The 24,239-nt window shown below is 38.1% G+C and overlaps 2 protein-coding genes across 2 annotated transcripts; one reads left to right on the top strand and one right to left on the bottom strand.

Moving 5' to 3' along the window:
- The first annotated feature begins 220 nt into the window (after positions 1-220).
- On the top strand, positions 221-14,863 carry LOC108682524 (anaphase-promoting complex subunit 5). Its single transcript, XM_047882458.1, has 17 exons — positions 221-567; positions 1,095-1,168; positions 2,014-2,109; positions 2,811-2,919; positions 3,595-3,698; positions 4,173-4,318; positions 4,592-4,677; positions 5,415-5,569; positions 6,389-6,475; positions 7,088-7,164; positions 7,758-7,872; positions 8,423-8,548; positions 8,970-9,218; positions 9,720-9,916; positions 10,427-10,535; positions 11,915-12,385; positions 12,677-14,863. The coding sequence occupies exons 1-17, from the start codon at positions 399-401 to the stop codon at positions 12,794-12,796; spliced, it is 2,490 nt and encodes an 829-aa protein (XP_047738414.1). The 5' UTR covers positions 221-398; the 3' UTR covers positions 12,797-14,863.
- A 105-nt stretch (positions 14,864-14,968) lies between these two features.
- On the bottom strand, positions 14,969-20,852 carry LOC125178524 (nicolin-1-like). The gene is made up of 5 exons (XM_047882460.1): positions 20,707-20,852; positions 20,031-20,303; positions 18,724-18,879; positions 17,703-17,798; positions 14,969-16,593 (listed from the first exon to the last, which is right to left on the bottom strand). The coding sequence occupies exons 1-5, from the start codon at positions 20,827-20,829 to the stop codon at positions 16,537-16,539; spliced, it is 705 nt and encodes a 234-aa protein (XP_047738416.1). The 5' UTR covers positions 20,830-20,852; the 3' UTR covers positions 14,969-16,536.
- Between the last annotated feature and the right edge of the window lie 3,387 nt (positions 20,853-24,239).

Genomic DNA, 24,239 nt, shown 5'->3' on the forward strand with positions numbered 1-24,239 from the left:
TTATTCTTTTCCTATTCATTTATTTTTGATGTTCATTCATTTTTTCTCTTTTTCACTGTTTTTTTCTGTTCTTCCATTTTTTTACTTGCCATGTTTCAGAATTTCTGAATTGTTAGACACCAATTACACCCTGTTTAGGCAAGGAGCTTCATGGACCAGTTTTCAGTGCTCTTATAAGAATAAATAAGAAGAAGAAGTTCAAACTTGAAAAAATTATTTGCAAATTTAAAAACATGTAAAATTAAAAAAAATGTTTGTTTCTTCATTCTGCTTCAAAAGTTCAATTCAAGTACCTATTGGAACAATTTCAGAGTCTGCAAATAACATATTAGCAATATATTAAAGTGCTGTTATGCAGTCATAAAATAATAATAATTTGTGGCAAAGTATGAGTAAAAATGTCTGGGCGGGAAGCTGCTACTGATCACAGACCAAAGAGTTCAAATCTCGTAGATAATAATTTTGGACCCATTCGAGAGGTTCTTAGCCCTTGCAAAATTGCTGTGCTTCTATTCATTGAAAAATACAATAGAATTGGACTTAAGTATGGTGAAGGACTCATTTCTGGTAAGTTTGTTAGGTTAGATTTAATTTTAATGTTGAATTGACACTTGTATATTAATTTTGAGAAAATTTCTTGCCATCTGATTTTGTACTTATCCACTTAAACTGCTGGAGAAGAACAAAAACTAGGAGAAAAATCCTGTATTTTTTTCCATGAAATCTATTGGCTCCAAAGTTGTTTGTATAAACAATTATTTGGTGAAACAGTAATCTAGCCAGAAATTCATGACTCCCAAAATATTGGGAAAACACTATTTGATGTTTGGAAAGTAAGCATTTTGAAACCTTAGTCAAATGAAGCCAATGCTAATGTTTAAAATTTAACCCCATATATGTATGTGACTTTTATTTTGACTGGCCAGTTTAAAATATCAGGATGGAGTTCATGGCTGTCTTCTCCCCAAATTTCCAATTTGGTTGATAAAATCATGTTTCCCAGCCTAGATTAGTTGCTCAAGCTAATGACAGTTCCAAGAGTAATTTTCTGTTTTTTTTTTACTTCTGTATATGATCTTTTTTTCAAATTTCAGGTGGTTGTGCTGATAGAATTGCCACTGCTGCTGAGAGGAAGTCAACAGCAAGACTACTTTTTGAACTAATCCAGGTTGAATAACATTTTATCCATCAATAGATCTATCATCTATATATATTATATATGTACATGTATTACCTTGAAATAAAAACTTTGCTTTAATTAGCTGATCATTTTCATTGAAATTCTATCCTTCAAATAATCCTCACTCAGAAATTGTCAAAAATCTCATCCCTTTTTCTGTTTAGATGGTTTCCAACTGAGATCTCTGCTCAGTTAGAAATCGGGAATATATTACTTGTATTTATTTCCACCAATTTTCTATTTGACTTTGGTTTGCCAATTTGATTTTTTTATTCTAGCAGATACTTGTAAAACTGTTTCTTGTGCAGCTGGATCATCCAATCAGAGCCATATTTTAATACAAAGTGTTTAACATCATACCAGCCACTCTTTGTGCTTTGGCTCATGCAGCCTTAATGTCTGGTCTACTCAGTTGTACATTTTATTGATTCATAGCAAAAAACTGTTGATGTTGTTGTATAAGAAAAATACAATCATTTATTCTTTTGCTGATTTGATTTCATAATGTCAACAATTGTGTGTTTAGAAATGGGCTCTTATAGAAAACAAGTCAAGTCATATTATTTATTTTAAAAAGATTGTATAATTTTCTGTGTTCAAACATCTTGATCATCAATAATTTATGGGTAATTTTGCATTCATAGTTTTCTTCTTCTCTAACTATATTATTTATTGGTTTCAATTTATGTTCTAAATATTAGCAGGGCACCTAATGTACCAGTCTGATAAAATCCAGCTGGCATGCAATTCTTCCAATTTTATCTAGTTTAAAAATAGACAATTTTAGAAACTTTTATTGTTCATGATTTTTCTTTGTGTGTTCTTTGTTCCAGGGAGGAGATTTGCAGTTTTCAAATCTATTGAAGCTTGTGGAAAACAAATGTTTTGACAGACAACATGTAGAAGCATGGAAGAGAGCTATGAAGCATGTAAGGATTTCTTTTAAGATTATATATTATTTTATGTATGAATACTATATATATTGACAGTTTAATAAGGAGAAAAAAAGCTTCCACAAAAAATTGGGTGTATACTCACCTTCTTGGAAATATTTAGCATACACTCAACAAAGTCATCATTTCTGAGTAATCCAAGACCAAAGATTAAGTGCAAAAATGATGGAGGTGTTAACAAACAAGAGACGTGTATCAAGCCATCACCAAGCCCTAATCTGCAGCTAAACTAGGACTATCAGCAGTGCACGCACTACAGAGAGAAACGTTGATTGTTCATAGACAAGAATTAGATTGTCTTAGATTGATCATATTCCTTAATAAAGTTTAGCTATTTAGTTATGGAGGAAATCAGACATTAGGATGTGACTCTGAGGGCTTAGAAAATGCTATGAAGGCTGAATTAACATAAAAAAAACTGAAGGCAAAACCGTGCATGTTGGAAGAGAAGATCATTATCAAAAATGTTCACTTGTGCCTTTTTACCTTTTTCAACAATACCTTTATCCTTTGCAGCTTCAGGACTTTTGTGCTTACCTCTTTATTATGTTGTTGGAGCTTTATAGCCTGAAATTCTTACAGCAGTTTTTCATTGGTTACCCCTTACCATAACCTATTAATAGGTACATTTAAAATTGAATTTGGTGATTGTGTTTACCATTGCCTACATTGCCAAGGTGGTGGAGGAGGGCGTAGAGGGGCTACAGTGTTTGTTTGACACGGTGCACAAAGCTGTGCTGCAGGACGGCCTTGACTCACTGCCCTGTCTCTGGACCAGCATTGTTGGTCAGTTTTAGATTTAACCCTTTGTCTATGAATGCATTGACTACTATCAATGTTATTCATCTCTGAAAGCATAGTATGCATCAGTACAAAGTATCACTGAACAAACTGTTAATGAATCCCAAATATGAATAACTTCTAAAATATTTCTATTGTTTAGAAGCCTTTGTTTGGATTTGATATTTTGACCAATGTATCTTGTAAATCAAAGATTTCATTCAATTACTTTAGACTGTTTAGGGCAATTTGTTGTGCCTGAGCTGTAAATTTGAGGAAATCCATGTTAATCCTGAGGGCATTGTTTTTGTTCAATGAAATTGATTACTGATTTTAATAATTAATGATTTTAATAATTACTGTTTTTCATAATTATACTGATTGTAATAATTACTGATTTTAGGTTGAATTTCATAGTTTTTTTTTGCATTCATAGACATTACCTCCATTAATCTGCGGCAAGTGTTTACCTTTCAAATGTTTTTTTGTTCAATTGAGCCTTCAAAAAGTTGCCAATTTAATACTTTTCAAATACAAAGCAAATAAGTAGTGTTAATTAATGTTTTCTACTTCCTGAAATAATAATTTGAGCATGTTTGAATTTGCTGTTCATTTAAGTAATTCAGTGAAATTATGATATGCAATTGTAAAGCAATATATAACTTGACATCATTTTTTTAGGGCTGTACTTGCGGCAGATGAATCTCCTGTACAAACGCTTGTCTATCGTTGAGGTGGTGACTCTGCACTCTCTGTTTGTTCAGTACTGCACAACTTTACCAAAGGTTTGTATATAAATGAGATTATTAGTGTTCTAAATTTTTGCTCATTATATTTGACTTCATGAAAAGCGACCTAAAATCACAGGCTAGATGCTATTTAGGGTTGGCATACAAAGAAGAGTTCTGCATCCTGGACTATGATAAATGTGTGTGTTGACGATCAATATTATGACTGAAATTTGAAGTTTTTGTCAAAACTTCCCATCACTGCAGTTGTGTACTAGTATTTTATTTTATTTGTTTTCCTTGGTCTAATTAAGTCATAGTTAGTTGACAGCAAACAGTGTTGAATGAGAGCGTCATTTTATTTACAAACTCATGTCCTCATTTGCCTGTGAGCAGATATAACAGGGTTTTAACAGAAAATTTTACCATCAGTCACTTGAATAAAGTTATAGAAGAGAGGTAGAAAAGTCAATTGCGGTGTCAAATCTCCTCATCACGAGCAGTTGTTATGACCACGTTCATCCCGCACAGATGGACTGCAACAACAGCACCGAGTCCAAGTCTGCCTTCAGCCTGCCAACAGCCCTGGACATCTCCATGGCCTCACCTCCATCCTCCCCTTCGCTCCCCTCAAACTCGCAATTCGTTGACAATAACCAAGATATTTCTGATCTCAAGTTAGCTTGTTTCTGCTGTGTAATATGTTAACTATTCCAGTGAACTACTCAGGAACACAAAATATTCCTGATATCAAGTTAATGTGGTAACTGTGGAATAATACGCCCAATATTACCATTAACATTAACAGGCATTGCAGTCTATTATTGAATTGAACATGTGTAGAAACAATAAATTATGAATTGTGCTAAGAACAAGCTGAATGAATATATTATGCTGCATACGATGTCTGAATTAACGGAACTGAACTTAACTCTGAATTTGAATTTCAGAGCCGCAACCCGCAGCCTCGGAGATGTCAGAGACATTAGCCTGAGCAACGCTCCACACGTCCTCAGGAGAGACTTGCTGCTGCAAGGTGTGCTTCCCTCAGCGAGCTTTAGCATGAACATAGCTTGGCAGCTCTAGGTCACAACACGGCAGCTTTATGTCACGACATGGCAGCTCTGTCACGACATGGCAGCTCCATGTCACGACATGGCAGCTCTATGTCACGACATGGCAGCTCTGTCACGACATGGCAGCTCTATGTCACGACATGGCAGCTCTGTCACGAAGGTCACGACCTGGCTGCTCTAGGTCACGACCTGGCTGCTCTAGGTCACGACCTGGCTGCTCTAGGTCACGACCTGGCTGCTCTAGGTCACGACATTGCTGCTCTAGGTCACGACATTGCTGCTGTAGTTCACAACGATCAAGCACCTCTAGTGCAAAACTGTAATTTCTCATAAATCCATGAGTGAGCGATCATGAATTATTAGAATTAATGACCATGAATTAATTTTATGACCATGATCACGAAATCAATTCTTCTAACGAGCTCTTATAAAAAAACAATCTGGAACTTGGCGCCATTGACCAATACTCTTGGCGCAGTGATGAGTTAAATGAATAAAATTCATCATTCCAATCAAAACCTAATAAACTGTGTACAACCTGTGCGAGCTGTTATACATCAGAGTGGAGTTGTATGCTACAGAATCATGTGGCAATGTCAAGCAGTCGATGCCATTACTAACCCTGAGCACAATTATTTTACCTGCTGAAGGCTGACTAAAAGTACTCATTTAGCTCTAATACTAAGTTCTTTAACAGAGAGCGAGTGCGCATGGAGCATCCAGCAGGCAGAGCAGCTGATTGGCGAGCAGACTAGGCTGCTGGAGTTCAATGAGTCCTCAGCGCTGCCTGCTAGGGAACTGCACACCATCCTGCAGCGCATCCTTACTGTGCACCCCCAGCTCAGCTCTGCTGTCAGTTGCATGGCTTATAGCTCAGCTCGTTTGTCAGTTGCTTGGCTTATAGCTCAGCTCGTTTGTCAGTTGCTTGGCTTATAGCTCAGCTCTGCTGTCAGTTGCATGGCTTATAGCTCAGCTCTGCCGTCAGTTGCATGGCTTATAGCTCAGCTCTGCTGTCAGTTGCATGGCTTATAGCTCAGCTCTGCTGTCAGTTGCATGGCTTATAGCTCAGCTCTGCTGTCAGTTGCATGGCTTATCGCTCAGCTCTGCTGTCAGCAGTTGCATGTCTTATAGCTCAGCTCTGCTGTCAGCAGTTGCATGTCTTATAGCTCAGCTCTGCTGTCAGCAGTTGCATGTCTTATAGCTCAGCTCGTCTGACAGTTGCGTGGTATGCTCACGCTATTTCTTCCGCTAATGAAATTAGTTTAACCTTACCTTTATGCTAAAAGCTGTCTTTTCGTTGGCGTTCATCGAACTCGCCTATTAGTTGCTTATTGCTCTGATATATTACTGACGAAGAAAAAAGACGAATGGCACCTGACCTCAACAGAGAACAAACGCTCATTTGCATTTATTTGAGAATTGCCATTTAATGAGTCGAGATGAAATGAAGGTGAATTTAAAAATATCTGTGTGCATCAGTATTCCTTTGCTTTTTGCTATTAAATCATTTCAGAATATGATCAACTTGACATCCAGGTTACATAACGACATAACCCTTAATTTTCTGTTCATGCAAGTTATAATTTTCGTAGCACACGTTTGTGTGGATAAACTTGATCTGTACGTGAATAACTTGATATGTCAATAGTTCCATGTCTCTGTCCCTTGCAGCATTACCTGTCGTGCCTGAATTTCCTGCGCGTGAACGAAGCGAAAGGCGCGATGGAGAGCCTTGCTGCCGCCTATGACTGTCAGCAGGTCAGGTTCTATCCGCTTCATTTGTTGATAATGAATAAAATATAATAATGTTATATTTCTAAACACATAAAAAAGTATGAAGAAATTTTAGAATTTTTTTTTAAAGTGTTATACTTCTAAACACATTTTATACATTTGTAAATCTCCTGCATTAAATCCTTAGCTATACACCCCTACTGTATTTGAACAGAAGAAAAGTCATTTCCAATAGTAATCTATTTTGATATATTTGAAAGTTTGATTGTTTGTTGAAGACTTCCTCAGCCACGTATTCACATTACATATCATGGCGGAAAATTTTTTGGACGTGAAATTACACCCATTCTCATCTTTGAAATTATTCTGTGGGAGGGGTGTAGAATGAATTACAAATTTGAAATAAAATGTCATTCGATATTGTGAAATAAATTCCATTCCATTCACATCATAAAACGAAGGTTAAATGAAGGTTTGAAAACTTTGAATGATGTTTCTTGATTTGAGTTCACTGTGTTGTAAACGTATCAACGTTATTCAGCGGTGATTGCCTATGTATTTATCGGAGCAACGTCTGGTTGGGTTGTTGATTTGTAATAATATTAGTTTGTTTGTAATATAAAATTTTGACTTCAGGTGACCCGAGCGACGCCGCGGTCGCTGCGGTACGCTGCTCTCAACATGGCTGCCCTCTACTCACATTTCGGCAGCAGGTAACGCAAGAAGCAATACTGAACGCTAATTTCTGATGTCAGATCAGAAAATACATACTTTTATTCTTTGATATAATTTATTCGCTCATCTTGACAAAGGGGAATTCCGCATGTTTTTCCCTCATCGTTGCTGCTTCAAATGGGTTTTGGTCCGGTGACTCAATTTACCCTTGATGCTCAATTGAAATCAATGCATTTATTGGAGTATCTAGTAATTATATATGGCAGCTCAGTAATTTGGGCTGTTCCACTCAGTAGCAATGGAATTTAACAGCTCACTTGACGGGTGATCTCTTCTGTCAGTAAAGGCATAGGGATGCGTGTTTGGAGAAAGGTTTGACATGCAATCTACTTGATGTAATGAATTTTATTTATGATTATATTCAAGGAGAATGCTGTTTTTTACAGAATCTAATTGTCAGAGCTCAGAATAAAATTTAGGTACAATTTACATATGTCCGTGGCGTTACGGTGCATGTTAGAAGGCAGGCTTGTCATGCATCCATCATTGTATTTATTCGATTGTAATAATCTTGTTCTCATTATAATAAACAGAGCTCGACAATAATAAAATTTCTGTACAATTTACTCAGGTCTGTGGCGTTGCGGTGCGTGTCAGAAGTGATCGCACACTCGCAGGAGGCGTCTGACAACACTTGCCTGCAGCACGCGCTCGCCTGGCTCTACGTGCTCGCTCCCACTCACAAGGTTAGGCTGCTTCATTATTTTGGGAATGGCGATGAAGATGATGGTGATGATGATGATGATGATGACGTTCATCAATTATTACGTGTTGATACTTGATGATGCCTGTGCGTCATATGTTACTTGACCACATTCACGAATCTCGACGCTATTCACGAATAGCGGCTATTTTTATACGAGATCGCCTATACCCGCTGGGGATTCTAAGTTTTGTAGTACTGAGTGTCAAATGCTTTTTTCTAGTTGGATTGGATCAGAAGTTTTCGATAGTGCAGGACTTCTCAATTTATTTGTTGTCCTTGCTACGCATGTACCAAACCTGCCGTGTGACTAGCAAGCATTGAAATTTTATCTTTTATCTTTTGTTTATTTGATCAAAAAGTATCATAATGATAATTATAAAACTTAACTATTTTTTCCTGGCATATAAATAATTCTTCACAAACATTTAGCAAGCCAGATCCTCGTCACATTTATATTTGTTGGATCTATGAAAGTGTCGCTTCTTTTTCTCTTATAATTCATGAATGTAATTATTTAAATTGATGTTCAGCGAGAGGCGCTGGTGCAGAGCGCCGTGCAGCGTTCAGCGAGTCTGCAGCTGCCGTACCTGAGCTGGCTCAGCTTAGTTAACCAAGCCGCGCTACCTTCACTTAAGCCGCCAGCTCAGAGGCTCCAGGTAACCGCGTGCCTTCCTGCAGTCTTTTATTTTTAGTTATTATGAACGTCTTCATTTATATCCATGTAATCTAGCCCTTAGTTCATTTTCAAGCAAATTTGTTCCTATATGTGTTGACTCGTGATGTTGACTTTACCGGTGTTGTGGACATGCCAGGAGAAGCTGCACTGCGATAGATATTAAAATATAACTCAGTACTCAACGCAGAGCGCATTTTCTCGTCGACGATAACGTGGTCACGAACGGACAGACGGACAGACATGACGAGCACAATAACGCCTTTTTTCCATAAATGAGAAAATGCGCTAAAAATGCAGTCTGTATTTACTTTATGTATCTAATTTATAAAACTTGTAACCATCATTTCCGCAGTTACTTTGATCTGAATACTTTTCTTTATAATTATCCTCTGTTTGTGCAGATGTTGGTGTCGCGAGTGGACGGTTGTGTGGGCGTGTGTGGCGGAGGAGTGGGCTGTGTGGGCGGCGTGTGGGCAGTGGAGGCAGGCGTGTGGTCCCAGTGGCTGGGTAACAGCAGCAGCATGTCTGTTGTGTGCAGTCAGCTGGTCCTACATGCACCACCTGTCTTGCCCGCCTCACCATCTGTGCCTTACGCGTCCAGCCAGACGGCCGCCGCTCTCTGCAACATCGCTGCCTCGCTCGCTGATGCTGTTAGTTCCCATATTGGCTACTGTCACTTCCCATATTGGCTGCCGTCACTTCCCTTCTTGGGTGCCGTCACTTCCCATATTGGCTGCCGTCTTTTCCCATATTGGCTGCCGTCTTTTCCCATATTGGCTGCCGTTACTTCCCATATTGGTTGACTTCAAGTGCACGTTCAATGATTTAAAATTTCATGGTGGAAATCATTTTGCATTGTCGCACACAAAATCATGTCCAATATTTTTATTCATAATGGTTCGTGATTTTATGGCACTTGATTATTGCCTATTAACGTAAGTGAAATAATTTTCATTATTGTATATGAAATACATAGTGGTTCTCTTTAATGAAATCCCTTCTTATGCTTGCAACTAGATCAAGATCAGTTTTTGATTTTCGTGCGTAATCCAGTCATTATAATAAGGAGGCTAATTTAAAATATCCAGCCATTATATTATTCATGACCAGAATAATGTCCGATTTTCAAACGATGTTCCCGTGTGTGGCAGGGCGAATACAGCGCTTGTGAGGCGCTACTGTCCCGCGCACAGGCGCTCTTCAGCAGCGGCAGCGCACACTCGCGACACGTGCGCCTCACGCGCGCCCACGTCTCGTGCTCGCGCTTCGCTCTGCTCGGCAGCTACGCGCAGGCGCTCACCGCCCTCGCTCCTGTCGCCGCGCATGAAACTGCTTACTTTAAAATCAGGCGAGTTGAATGTGTATAAAACTGGATACTTTAAAATCAGGCGAGTTGAATTGTGCATGAAACTGCTTACTTTAAAATCAGGCGAGTTGAAGTGTGCATGAAACTGCTTACTTTAAAATCAGGCGAGTTGAAGTGTGCATGAAACTGCGTACTTTAAGATCAGGCAAGTCAAGTTACAAACTTCATACTTCATAATTAGGCGAGTTGAACTCCGAACGAGAGTATGATTATACAGCTATTATATTCCTGAATTTAACACATGAAGGTTATTTTTCAACGTATAATTGCTGTTGTTGGATAAACTGCGCTAACAGGCAGTGTTTCCGTGGATTTTTTATACCCTGCAATGCTCTGGATCAAAACTAGTTTAATTTTTTCATTGTATCGCGTGTTATCATCTTGATTTTGTGTACATGTCATATCAATTATAGTCTAAAATAAATGAAGCCGTATTCAGGGAGTATGGTAATTGTTTGTTCAAAAGTTCATAATGAAGCTGTGTGTGCGCAGGTCGTGCGAGGTGGCGGTGGCGCAGGGAGAGTCTGAGTGCGCCCTGCAGCTCGTCACGGAGCTCCTCAGCTCTCAGGAGGTCGCTGAGAAACCTCAGCTCCTCGTGCAGGTGAAGCAAATGATGGACCTATTCTTTTTTGCGTTTTGTAAATTGTAAATCTATTATTTTTCACGTTTTGTAAATCTATTTTTGTAAATTAGCGCTTGGTCTACTTAATAACTAACGCTAATACTATTTAGACCAACACGCTTGGTTATTTGAATCATCGTCTGGAGACTAAAGATTAACCATTTGTCTACTAACTAGCGTCAATAATATTCGTATCTGAACGCCTGGTTACGTGACTTATCTTAAATTGACAAAATACTAACACTTCGTCTTCCGACACGTTAACTGTCATTAATTCTATTCGTACTATGAAACATGACATTAATGGCTATTGGACGTACTATCAAACCTCGCTTTTAAAAATACACTTAGCGCCGATTTCTCATCTGTGATTGGTGAGTTTAACTTGAAAAGCCTTCACTAATTGGCGCACGGATTTACGAACTCTTAGATATTTTTGTTGACAGTACGGCAACGAGAGACTGTCAGTATAAGATAATGAGTTGATGTCATTCTACGCTAGTAATTTCATCATCATACCCGAACACTAAACATGAAAAAAATCTTGGCCTTTAAGTGTGTTCCCTTGGAGTCAGAAAAATTCAAGGCATAAAGATATCGAAATGGCAATTAATAACATTAAAGGTTGATAAGCTAGGCCCATCTTGCGTAATCGCCTAAGACTCGAAACAAATCCAATATAATCTCCTGTGCAGGCCTGAACTGGTGGAGCGTTTATTTTTTTTCATGCGTGGTAGTGTAAGTTATGTAGAAATTTATGGCTAAAACTCCGTGCTCTCCTTCCGATGAAGATATTCAAAGTTTTGTTGTGCTCCTATAACTTTTTTTGAACGGTTTACCTACTTTTACTCATTTTACAAGTTTTCTGTAATTCCTTTTGAGTAGTTATGTGCATTTTTTTAGCTGAAACCTACAATTTTATTAGATATTTTTCTATTTCGTCGTTTTAATAACCAATCTTGGTACTCTGAACTGTAACCTCTGGGCACCTTACCCGCAAGGATGAGTCAGCAATGAAAAAAATTTGTTTAATCCTCCATATTGTTAAGCTTCCGACTGTTTAAATATCTCGATATTTCGAATGACAAATGCACGCGTCATTTGATAGAATACATTCATCGTCGAAATGTGAGTTGATCAAACTGAACCTTCATCAGCTACCGGATGAATGCATTCATCGTTTCCTTGTGCGCATTCCTTGTGACCAATTCCAGTAAGGTTTATTGACTGCCTTAAAAAGTGGCCAATTTTCTTCATTGCTGACTCCTCCTTTTTTTCAAGTTGTTTTCTCATTCTATCCTACATGAAGTTTCGACTAAATTTATCCATGGGTTTAATAGAATTTTTTTATGTTTCAGGTTTATCTGTTGTATTCTTCAGCGCTGTGCATTGCCGGCAACTGCAGCGGGGCGCTGGACACTCTCGTGAACGCCGTGTCCCTGGCGCTTGAGAACCACCTGGCGCTGCTGCACAGCCTGGCCACGCTGCAGCTTATTGCTGTACAGCTGCAACTTGGTCTGCTGTCTTCTTCCTCGCCCTCGAAGAGCTATGAGAGACTCAACAACCCCAGCATTCATGCTTACAATTTCTACAATGTGCCGCAAGGAGTGGACGCAGATTCGATTGACAGAGCTCTATCCATCGTCATGGCGAGCGGCTCCCTCTACGACCAGGCGAGATCGCTGCTGTTGCTGGCCAAACTTAGGATCCTGGCGTGCGGCGGCCGTGCTGAAAAGTTGTGTCGCGTTGGTGCAGATCTGGAGCGCGTCAAGAACATGTTTGTGAAGGTGGAAGCGCAACATAGGGTCAGAGACACGCTCTATCTTAGCGTGAGTTACGTGCAGATTTTCGGGTGAACTGCAAATATTATCGACTATTACACTCTGTTTTTTAATGAAATATATTGTGATACACCATGCATTAATTTTGGTGTTAAATTACTCTCATTTTTCATTAACTCTTAAATTTGTCGAATCTTATTAGGTAGAAAATTGTATCCATCCATGCGAGATATACCTTTATGACGCATTCGCGTGCAATTGTCCGCACGTTCGCGTGTAATTGTTCGCACGTACGTGGTGCTGCAGACGTTCGTTTATTAACTTATCTGTTGATCGCAGAGTCGCGTGTGGCACGCCGCTGGTCAACTGGAGGCTCGCAACAAGTGCGCGCTCGAGTTCCGGACGCTGGAGCAGGCGCTGCCCTGCAAAAATATCCTCCCTCCAACTCCCATATTTTAGGCTCGAAAATCCCATGTTATTCTGTAGCTCTGAACTGCGATTGCTTTTGACGCGCGTTGAAATCTGTTGTGGGTGTTTCGATGAACTAGCCTTTGAACGAGGTTTTGAGGAGAATGAATCTGATGTGATCATGTGAAAGGAATATGATATGATAATGTGAAAGGAATCTGATATTTTCATATGTAATGAATATGTTATAATCATGTGTAAGAAATCTGATATTTTCATGTGAAATGAATCTGATATGATCATGTGAAAGGAATTTGATACTTTCATGTTAATCTGATGTGATCATGTGAAAGACCTCGCGTTCTGAGATCTGAGGTTGAAAGTGATGGTGGTAAATTGACCATATGTGCCGTCCTGAGTTGGTTAATCCTGTAATTTAATTCGCTTTCCTATTGGTGACGAATTATCGATTGGCTGGAATTTAAATCTATAGCACTCTTATTAAGCATACGTTTGTCTGCTGTTTCTAGCGTCGAATTGTATAAAGTTTATGTAGGTATTATTGTATATTGATTTCAGTTCCTCAAATGTTCTTTTAATTATTTAAAATATTTTGTTTGATTTTTTTAATTGACCTTCCGCGTTGACGCCGAATGGATTGACCGAGCCTAATGAATAGAACGCCGTTCACCATCCACTCACGCCATTCTCTGTAGTCTTAATTTCTATGCCACAAATGCGTCGCCCCCTTTAAGGTTAACCAAGGAGCGCCGACTGAGCATCTAAGCAAGAACAATCAACAATCAGTTAACACGAGAAGCTAATCAGTCATAAGTGACCTTGTAGAATAAATCTTGATAGATTATATTGTCTGTTACGCTATTTATTGATGTAATCCATTGTACTCACCAAGCGACCAATCAAAATGTATTAGCCTTCGTTGATTTTTTGAAAGTTTCGTCAAACGAACCATTTAAAAACACTGCACAATTCTCTCCGAAAGCAACTCAATAAATGACTAACGCCGTTGATGGAGTACATCTTACATATTTGAACTGTACATCACACTAGTCGCGCTCCAACGTCCGTACCCGCTCTGTTTCTCATGACTGCAGGCTTCTAGGCGTGACCACTCTTAGTAAGATGACAGCAAGGAATACGGGGTTTGAGCCCCAGCAAGCTGAGAATTTCCCGTGATGTTATTTCTAAGTTCGACCATTCCCTGTCTGACGGGAGCCATGAGTCGTAGGTTCGAGCCTTAGCAAGTTGAGAATAATTCTTAATCTCGATCGTAATTCTTTTTGCTACCGTTTTTCAACACTCCAAACAGTTGTTTTTCTTGCTTTATTTCTCATGTCCGATCTAAGGGGAAATTTTTGTAAACGTGATCTGACGAAGCTGATTTTCTACCTAAATCTGGTTCCTTTTTTTTTTCTGCGGTTAAAGACTGGGAATTTTAAGTTTCGACTTTCAAAAAAATTAAATTTCAGTGTGTTCTACAAATGATAATCTTATAGAATATGTACAGTTAAACTCGCTTACAACCCGCTAATATGAAGTATCTACGCTTATGAACGAATGTACCAAAACTTTGATGATTCAATCAGATCACCCTTGTCAGACTGCTTAATTTGACGTTATCATCGTACCGAGTTCAGGTATAATTGTTCCTATGCAATACTACACGGTTTAAAATTCCAGGTTTGGGTCGGAAAGTCTTGGTTATCTTTTCATGACGTGACTGTTTTTGCAATTGTTGTTTCCTTGTAGCTCTGCTTCTGTGGCTGTTAACAAAACATTCTGCAAGTTTAGTGCACGAGGTCGCGCCAATTGCATCTGCGGATCTTATTTTTTACTTTGCGAAGCAATTTACTTTGTCTGAATCATTTAAGGTTTAAGAAATATAAAGATTTGATTAGTAGGATTCAATCAAAATTATTAATTAATCCTAATTATTAATTAAATCCTACTAATCAAGATTAGTAGGATTTAATTTTTCACTTTCCATCATCGCTTCAACGGCAATTAACAAAATTTCAGTAATTTCTCGAACTTGAAGCCAAACATTTCACAACAAACTTTTTCAATCATTTGATTTAAAAAAATATAACTCAGTACTCACTGCAGTGAGTGACAGAGAGCGCATTTTCTCGTCGACAAAAACTTGAGGTCACGGACAGACAGACAGACGGACGGACGGACATGGCGAGCACAATAGTTCATTTTTTTCTATAAATGAGAAAATGCGCTAAAAAGGTGTGACAAGGACACTCTCGTGAAAATGTATTGTTACTTTTTTTACGCTACTCCGTTCTCCACAATCAACTCGTGTTTCGGGATTGACGGGAAAAACTACAGGCATCCTGAACCATTATCTAGCGTTCGCTGCTCCTGGCACCTCCAGGCAGCAAATAAAACTGACGTTCTCCTAGCTTTCTATTTTTTCCCTTTGCACAAGAAGATCGGTTCTTGCATTTCGCAAACATCGCGATATTATAGTGGTCGTTTCTGATCCAGCACCTCCTACACGTACAACCCCTGCTACACGAGTTCTTGTGACGAAGTAGCGCATATTGCATAGATCTTGAACGAAAGTGTTCACGTGATTAATGTAACTTGTCTTTTATTTTTGATGGTTCTAATGGGGTATAAGGCCAAATTACCCACGTAGGGCCTTTACATATTCTATTCTCAGCGAGTACATAACTGCCAGAATGCAATCTAATTCGATAAGCTCTGGGTAAAAGTTCGCCTATGTTTTGCAGTTAGGTGGACGTTTTTCTCAACGTTTGTTCCAGCGAACGTCCTTACATAGAAAGTAAAGGGCACTAAAAAACGCTTCCGCGTTCGTAAATAATAAATGCTTGGCAGGACCTCATCTCCGGGTAGATGTGGTGGCGACAAGATTAGATTTTAGTTTCTTGACGGAACACATGGTAACTTAGGTGCAAATAAGATGGCCGTGTGACATAAAAAAATTAGTTATAAAAAAGCACAGAAATAACAATTAGACAAAAACTTAGCTCTTTCTGTGATTGATATTTTTGAACAAAAATTATTTGTATACAAAAATGGGGATTACATTCTGGACGAAGGCCAATACTCCATAAAAAATATTCTATATGAGGATTATATTAGTGTGCCAGTAGTTTCTTAGTTAACAGAATTTACTTCAGCGACTGGTATCGAGAACATGGTTTACAATAACTGTAAATATCCCTTTGATTTGTTATAAATCTATTCCTTCTAATGCAAAAAACTCAACCAAATACAAAAGGTTGACGATTACAAGGCTACGATTCATTAGTGAGCAATGAGCACGTTTCTTTACAATGAATTTTACGTTTCTTAAGAATCATACGATTCTTGAGAAAACTTTCACTCGCCACGGACCTTTTACCCCTCGAGTCAGATACGCGAGAAGTCGTACAAAGTATTTGTAGTCAGCGCACTATATTACTCGATCTATTGCAGATAGCGCACCTCTTCGTGTAATTATTCACACAAATCGCACCACACCACGTAATAAGTTTACAGCTAGCGCAATACATCACATGCAAGATGTGTTGTGATGTGCTGCATCACAAGTTAGCATGTCGCTACAGCCTTGCCTTACGTTCTACCGGTTCTATTTCAAACACTCCAATGTTCATTTTCTCTCAAGGATTTGAAATTGTAATGAGGTAGTTTACCAAAATGCAATTCAGATCGCACACACGAAAGTTAAATCAATTAATGTATGTAGAGTGCAAAATTTCCTTCAATATGCGTTCACTGTCTCTCTGAGCTGCTCACGCGTACTGCAACGAAGTAATGTCGTAGTTTCCCACCAACGATGTTGGCTCGTCCTGAAAATTGGATAAAAAATATAACTCATTAGTCACTACAGTGAGTGACAGAGAGCGCATTTTCTCGTCGACGAAAATGTGAAGTCACGGACAGACGGACATGACAAGCACAATAGCGCGTTTTTTTTACATAAATGAGAAAATGCGCTATAAATACTAATTTATAGGTTAATAAATAATGATAAAATAGGGTAAAATGAGCAAAATATCAATTGATCATTTGTTTGATTCATATAAAATCATTGTGTGGAGCAACTGCCATTATGTACGCAATAATCTAAAGTTTGAAAATACGAATAACCGCGCCCAAATTTTTGACAGGTTCAGAGGAATAAATGTGTCTAATTAAACTGTTTCTTAATAATATCTTCCATAGCAACATTTCGCTAGAAAATATTTCTTTGATGGATCTCAAGTTTTTGCCAACATAGGAAAGGGGTATTCAATGTTGTTGTTGTTTGCATATATATGTCAAACATAACTTTGCTAAACATGCTCAAAAGCTATCGGTTGTGATATCGACAGAATTTCCACAGAAATAGTGTCACTTGCAGAGTTATCACAGAAATAGTGGTGGCACCAGCAGAGTTATCACAGAAATAGTGTCACATGCAAAATTGCCACAGAATTATATAATTTAGACTACCAAGGAACAGTAGTTATAAGTTGAACCTAATAATGATGTAACTGGCAGTTAGGCACAAATTTAAAGCTGCCAGAAAACGTGACTGTTGCCACGCTTTACTGGAAAATAAATCGATTGATCTTACATGTACTTGTCAAAGCCATCAACGTGGAAAATTTTTGCATATCGGTTAATATATGGGTAATATCGCTTATATGTATATATATATATGCAAGTTTGATTGAAGACCAGAGCATGCTTCTTATTAATAATCTTCTTATTCGTCTTTTCAATGACTCGAACTAAGTTTCTAGCTGGCGCCGGGAGATCAAACAGTAGGTTACCAAAAGACATTTTAATAGAATGCAACGTTTCGAAAATACAATTTTCATTATCAAGATAACTGATAATATAATATTATCGGGTAATATTTGGTCTCATTTATGATAGAAGAGACAATAGAGCAAAAGTAGCGGCCGCCTACCTGCCGTGCCCCGGGGGCTCGTGGCGGTGGCGTCCTGAGGGCGTTGTCAGTCTGCCGGATAAGGCGCTCCAGGGGCGTCTCCTGCGCCTGCAGCGCCTTCGTCGGAGCAACAGAACAGTATTATTAAGTAAAATATTTTGAATCAAACTTCCCTTAAGAAATGCCATATTGGACATATGCCACACTCATATATCTGTATGTATCATATCATTTTCATTTTTGAGAGAAAAAGAGAAATTAAAGCTTAGCAGACGAACGCAGTAAAAGATGAATGAGGTAGGTGAGCGTTAGTCAAGAATTTTTTTAAACGATTTGTTCGAATGTGGCCCTAATATTGATGATTATCATATTGTCATAAATGAGTACCGTGCATTTGACAGAATAGTTTTACATGAACTCTTCTTAAAACTAATAACAGTTAGTAACAATATCATGAGAACTAATATGTTGATATTAACATATACTAACATATATAACAATATTTAGGGTTACCTAATGAATGTACCCACAAAAAAAAAACAGTGGTATCAAATTAGGCAAAAAATATTGATACGAAGTTTCATGCTGTTATAATTACCCGTCATTAATATATGACGTAGGAGATTAGTCTTGAATTGTAAAATCCTCCCAAAAACAAAACTTCATACGAGAAGAATTGTCATAACAACAGTTCAAAAAGTCAGTTCAATTTTAATAATACTTTATAAAGCTAAAGTTATAATATTGATAACTCAAAATTCAGCGTAATAAGTCATTTATCATCATACGAGAATAATGGTCATAACGACAATTAAAAAATATATTTAATTTTACTATTACTTTATAAAGCTTAATTTATTATAGCAATAACTCAAAATTCAGCTTAATAAATCATTTATCATCATACGAGAATAATTGCCATAACGATATTTCAAAAAGTATATTTAATTTTTTATTACTTTATAAAGCTTAATTTATTATAGTAATAACTCAAAATTCAGCAAAATAACTCATTTAAGAAACAATTATTATCGACAGTGACCTGCTGGTGCTGCGGCAGGACAGACACGCTGAAGGTGGGTAGCCTGGGCAGCTCCCTGTATGCGGTGATGTCGTCCACGGAGAAGGTCCTCCACACGGGTGATGGCTGCCGCAGCACCAGGCGCAGTCCCAACACCTCCTGCCACTCCACGCGGCTCTGTGGGGGGGATAATAATATGCTTCGAAAAATTAATTTTTAAAGACAACACTTCTAAAGAGGCGTCTGTCTCCGATGTTACACATGTATAATTAATTTTATTTGAAATATTTTAAAAAATTATTATTATTTTTTAATTTTGCCAATTAATTTTTCTCTCAATTGATTCAAGCATTGTCTCCGACTTTACGCAAGTGTGCAAAATTTCAGATCGATTGGACAATTAGAAGTATGTTAAATATCGATTAGAAGATTTCTATCAGACAAACAAACAAACAAACAACAAGTGAAGCTAAAGAGGAGTTATGTAAAAAGCGAAGCTGACTGTTTTAACGTGTCATCTGTGGCCAAAAGCTCAAACTAGAAATGCTCTTTTGCGTTCAATTTTGTTATATTATACACAAAAATCCTCTAATCGTGTCATTAGCGGCTGAGAGCTTACACTACAAATGTTCGTATCACATTTAAATTAATTTCTAGTATGCACGAAAGAAAGTTGAATCTGCGTTATTATTCTTCAGTTGCAATGTGTCTACTTTCGCGTGAATATATGAGGCTTCATAAGTTATTGTAGCCAGTTTTATGATAAGTTTTTCTTTTCAACTTATACTGGCCTCAGAAGTAATTAATTTTCTTTAGTGCGTTAAAATTAAATGATATGAACGCTACAAAAATTAACCAGTATTGCCGGGCTGAAATTGATGATCGCCTACGTATTCTCACTTGGCCCCCAGAATTTTCCTGCTTTCACTTCAAAATCGTGCGATTCTATCCAATTCCAAATCGATTCTTAGAATTGTTTGAATTCATTGCCAATATTTCCTGCACAACCGTCAGAAATTTGCAATTTATTTTTTTTTTCAAATAGTTCACGGATAATATAATGATTTACTTCTATACATTTCTTCAAGTGTGACATGGGTATAAGTTAATAAGTTCTACTTCATTCCATGTGAGTTATATAGTGTTGCAATTACCTTTTCAACAAAATCCCCTAATTGCCGCCTTGTATTCTTATTCGCCGCTTAGACAGATTAGAATTTGACAGACATCAACATCGCTATCATCGTATATCATTTCTCACAAGCCGCACCTGGGTCTTGCGTTGGTCCATGTTTGACTCTTACTTATTAATGATCTACGCAACTCACCTCCAAACAAGTGATGGAGATGAACGCGTGCGATGCAGTCTCGGTGTGAGGGTGGGGCATGATCACCTTGTTGGCCACCCCAACCTGCCAAGCCGTAGGGTCCCTCCACTCCCCTCCTTCCCCTTTCAGGAGACCAATCCCAGCCCCCATCAATCCGCTCCCTGTCACCCCACCCTTAGAGGTGCTTTTGTTGGTGGCGCCTCCGACGTTGGCACGCAGCACGTGCACTCCTACAGCCCACGTGTAGTAATTCCTGAATGTGATCTCCCCGATCTGTAAGTTTAACGGCTATTTTAGTTTTAAAGCTTAACAAAAGTGCCCTTTGGTTACAGTTCAGAGTTCCAAGATTGGCGCAGAGAGGCGCGGGTTCGATCCCAGCTCTGTGCGCCAGTTTCTGGTCAGAATCGGCAAGGAGGCCGGGCAGTTAAGCACAGCAGAATTGTAGCAGTGAGTTACGTGTTCGAGACCGCAAAATGATGTGAATGATCTGCGATGTTAAGAATTGGCGACAGGCCTACGGCCTACTAAACGCTGAAACCGCTTTAATTATTTTATAACTGCAACTTTCTTTACTATGGAAATCCTAAACATAATTTAGAAATAAATGTAATTAGTTGATTCACTATGAATTTTACTGTTAATCGTTGCATCACATCTACATTAGATGATGGTGCACCTGCGTGGGTCTCGGGAAGGCAAGGGTGATCACCATGCAGCCGGACCGAGGGCTGAGCGCCGCGTCGTCCGCGGTCACGGGGTGCGGACCTGACGCCTGGAATTTCAGGACCTCGCGCGCCATGACGACCGATATTAGGCGCTGTCTGGAACTAATTATATATTATAATATTAAATATTAGGCGCTGTCTCAAACTAATTATATATTATAATATTAAATATTAGGCGCTGTCTATCTGGAACTAATTATATATTATAATATTAAATATTAGGCGCTGTCTCAAACTAATTATATACTATAATATTAAATATTACGCGCTGTCTGGAACTGATTATATATTATAATATTAAATATTAGGCACTGTCTGGAACATATTCAAGTTATATAAACATCCGTATAACTCACGATGAACAACCTTACTCTTATTAAATATAATTATTTTTAACAACCATTCATATTAGCCGATTTCTGGAGAAGTAACTAATTCAAGTTATATAAACACCCGTATAACTCACGATGAAAAGCCTTACCTTATTAAATTGAATTATTTTTATCAACCTTTCAAATATTTAAAAAGAATGAAATCGGCTACCACAGTGTGCGATAATTATTAGGATTCAATTGGGACTCACTCATTAAAAAATGACATCTAAAGTCCTAAAAATACCTTCATTCCCTCATAATCCATATTCGGGCCAATCTGAATATTTATTTAAGTATATCTGCAATAAATCCATTATATATATTACGAGTTGAGTTTTCCGTGTATTCAAATAACGTACATCGTTTTCTCAGGTCTCGCCTGTACACATTTTTTTACATGATCTCGTCTGCACTCTATTAAGTGATACTATTAACACCCTACATACTCGCTCGATTCTCGCCCAATACCGTTCTCGCCATCACCTCTTTCCTCATAAATTCATTATTCTCCCGCTCGCCTACCAGAATAAACTAGTAGAAGTTAGTTTTCTCCTTTTATTACCCTTCCTCCCAGTAGCAAAGCCTTAACTCGTTCAGATATTTGCTTCTGAACGAACTTGCTCGACAACTTTTATGTGGGTACATATTATTGTTTATCGCTGCAGTTTGCTCAAACGAAAATCGACCATAATTTAGCTACACGAATGAAAATTAAATTTTGTGACATTTTCACGCGTTTTAGATAAATTTTTAGCGCGTTTCTTGCAAGCAGTGTTGCCATATGCCACGACATTACAGCGGTATGGCAATACCGGCGTCTGCAGTAGCCGCCGCCACGTGTTGCCTGAGCGGCGGCGCTGATAACGCGATGTGGACGCCCGGCGCTCGTTACCGCATGCCACCTTTGTAGGCTTCATAGATCCACTCACAGTTGCACAGATAATAGTTATTTAATTGTCGTTTCAATTTTATAATTTTCTTAACTCGACAAACTTTTCACGTATCTGCATAAACAGCAATATCGCTACTTAGGTATACGTAGCTATTGATAACATATTCTTGGCATTATTTTTCAACATTTTCCGTCTCTTGTACGTATAATTGATTCATGCCTAATTAATTGATTGTTATCTGGATTCTTGCCCATATAACTCTTTGGCTAATATTATTACCTAATTGTGTACAAGCAAAATAAATTTTCTTTATTATGTTAATAATGATTCTGCTGTGCATTTCTTGCAACGCTGATACCTACTTTAAAATTATCATAAATTAGTATGCACGGTTGGTTTCCGTCAGTGAAGATTAGACAGAAACATTATTAATTTTTTCTTCTTGACATTTCATGTTAAATTCAATTATTAATACTTTAATTTAAATCAGCTTGTCAGATTTTTTAAGGCCTGAATCTGATAACAACATAACATAACATGTTATACATTGTTATTAGTTATTACATGTTATAACATGTTGATTGTCACCATCCGAGCGGGCGAAGTCTTTCGTGTTCAAAACCTCGCAATATTTCTAAGAATGTTTTCTTACGAACTTTTTTTTTAAATTTGTTGGATCCGTAGTTTGTATTGCCTAAATTTGTTTTGAGACAACAATCTCGACGATTCATTGTAAAAGTCAACATTTAATTTAAATCTTCTAATTTTCCTTAACTATCAACACAACAGTCAATAAACAGTTACCGTTACTCTTGTTTTACGTTCACGATTATAGTATGCAGGAGAGTGGCTTGGGTACGGCCTTATCATGCTTTATCTCGAGCTCTTGCAACGCATGCACTCTAATTATTTTAAACTGCAAGCAGGATACAATTTTTCTCGCGCGTCTCGTCTCAACTGCCAGCCATTTCCTGTTCCATTGCCGTGGATGAGCGGACCATCAGTTTTATCACGACGTCGTCTTTCTTTTGACTTCTGGTCTTCAAACTACATTGCAATTATCTACAGAATGAATTAAAAAAAAATCAAGCTTCACTTCTTGAATTACAAATTCTGACACGAAAATTTGCAGAAAACGGGTACTGGTCAGTGGACACTTGGCAAAATGAGAAATTCGAAATCTTTGATGTTGAAAGAAATGCTAACAGTTTCAGTTTCATAATGAATTTTAAAGCAAAAAAAATGACCAGAAAATTAACCATCTGTTCATATGAGCAAATGTTCAGAAGTTTAGCTCCAGCGTCAGTTTGATATTAAGACAAGCAGAATCGATTAGTATGCTAAAATTCACAATGAAGATAATTCAACCTGAATTGACAAATGAAAAAGCAAATAAACATAAAGCAGACAGACTTGTCTATTTATGATTTAGAGGGGAAAGGAGCTAAATCTTGATTAATTTGCTATTTAATCAAGTGGTCCTATAATACAGTTTCATAATGTGAAACCTAGATTGTTTCAGACTCACCCTTAAAAATTGCATTCAGATATAAAGTGACAATTTTCATCAAGCTAATTTTAAAAGCGAGTTCGAAAGCTCGTAAGAAGAATATTATTTTATACAACGATAACGGTATTAAATGGGGTCTCGGACACTTCAAAATTCCTCACCGACATTGCTGCTCGGAAAGCGCAGCTAAACATTGTACCGGTACAACGTTCTTATCACATACTCGTCACGTCGAGCTCATCGTTCGGTGGTCGCAGCAATGTGAAGCATTGCTACGTGAATGCTTTCAGTATACCTGGTCACTATACGCTATACTTCTTACGAGTATAGTGTCATTGTGGCGGTTTTGTGAGAGTTTGATTGTGGCGGTATGGTGAGAGCTTCATTGTGGCGGTATGGTGAGTGTTTCATTGTGGCGGTATGGTGAGTGTTTCATTGTGGCGGTATGGTGAGAGCTTCATTGTGGCAGTATGGTGAGTGCTTCATTGTGGCGGTATGATGAGAGCTTCATTGTGGCGGTATGGTGAGAGCTTCATTGTGGCGGTATGGTGAGAGCTTCATTGTGGCGGTATGGTGAGAGCTTCATTGTGGCGGTATGGTGAGAGCTTCATTGTGGCGGTATGGTGAGAGCTTCATTGTGGCGGTATGGTGAGAGCTTCATTGTGGCGGTATGGTGAGAGCTTCATTGTGGCGGTATGGTGAGAGCT

Source organism: Hyalella azteca, unplaced genomic scaffold (genome assembly GCF_000764305.2).
Source record: "Hyalella azteca isolate HAZT.00-mixed unplaced genomic scaffold, Hazt_2.0.2 contig10516, whole genome shotgun sequence".
NCBI lineage: Eukaryota > Metazoa > Arthropoda > Malacostraca > Amphipoda > Hyalellidae > Hyalella > Hyalella azteca.

What these genes read in the sequence shown, in the direction of transcription:
- LOC108682524 (XM_047882458.1), top strand. Translation starts at nt 399, where the DNA reads ATGTCTGGGCGGGAAGCTGCTACTGATCACAGACCAAAGAGTTCAAAT. An exon ending in TGGTGAAGGACTCATTTCTG is followed by an intron (nt 568 to 1,094) that starts GTAAGTTTGTTA and finishes TTCAAATTTCAG; the next exon opens with GTGGTTGTGCTGATAGAATT. An exon ending in TACTCACATTTCGGCAGCAG is followed by an intron (nt 7,165 to 7,757) that starts GTAACGCAAGAA and finishes CAATTTACTCAG; the next exon opens with GTCTGTGGCGTTGCGGTGCG.
- LOC125178524 (XM_047882460.1), bottom strand. Translation starts at nt 20,829, where the DNA reads ATGGCGCGCGAGGTCCTGAAATTCCAGGCGTCAGGTCCGCACCCCGTG. An exon ending in CCTTCCCGAGACCCACGCAG is followed by an intron (nt 20,304 to 20,706) that starts GTGCACCATCAT and finishes TTAAACTTACAG; the next exon opens with ATCGGGGAGATCACATTCAG. An exon ending in TCTCCATCACTTGTTTGGAG is followed by an intron (nt 18,880 to 20,030) that starts GTGAGTTGCGTA and finishes TCCCCCCCACAG; the next exon opens with AGCCGCGTGGAGTGGCAGGA.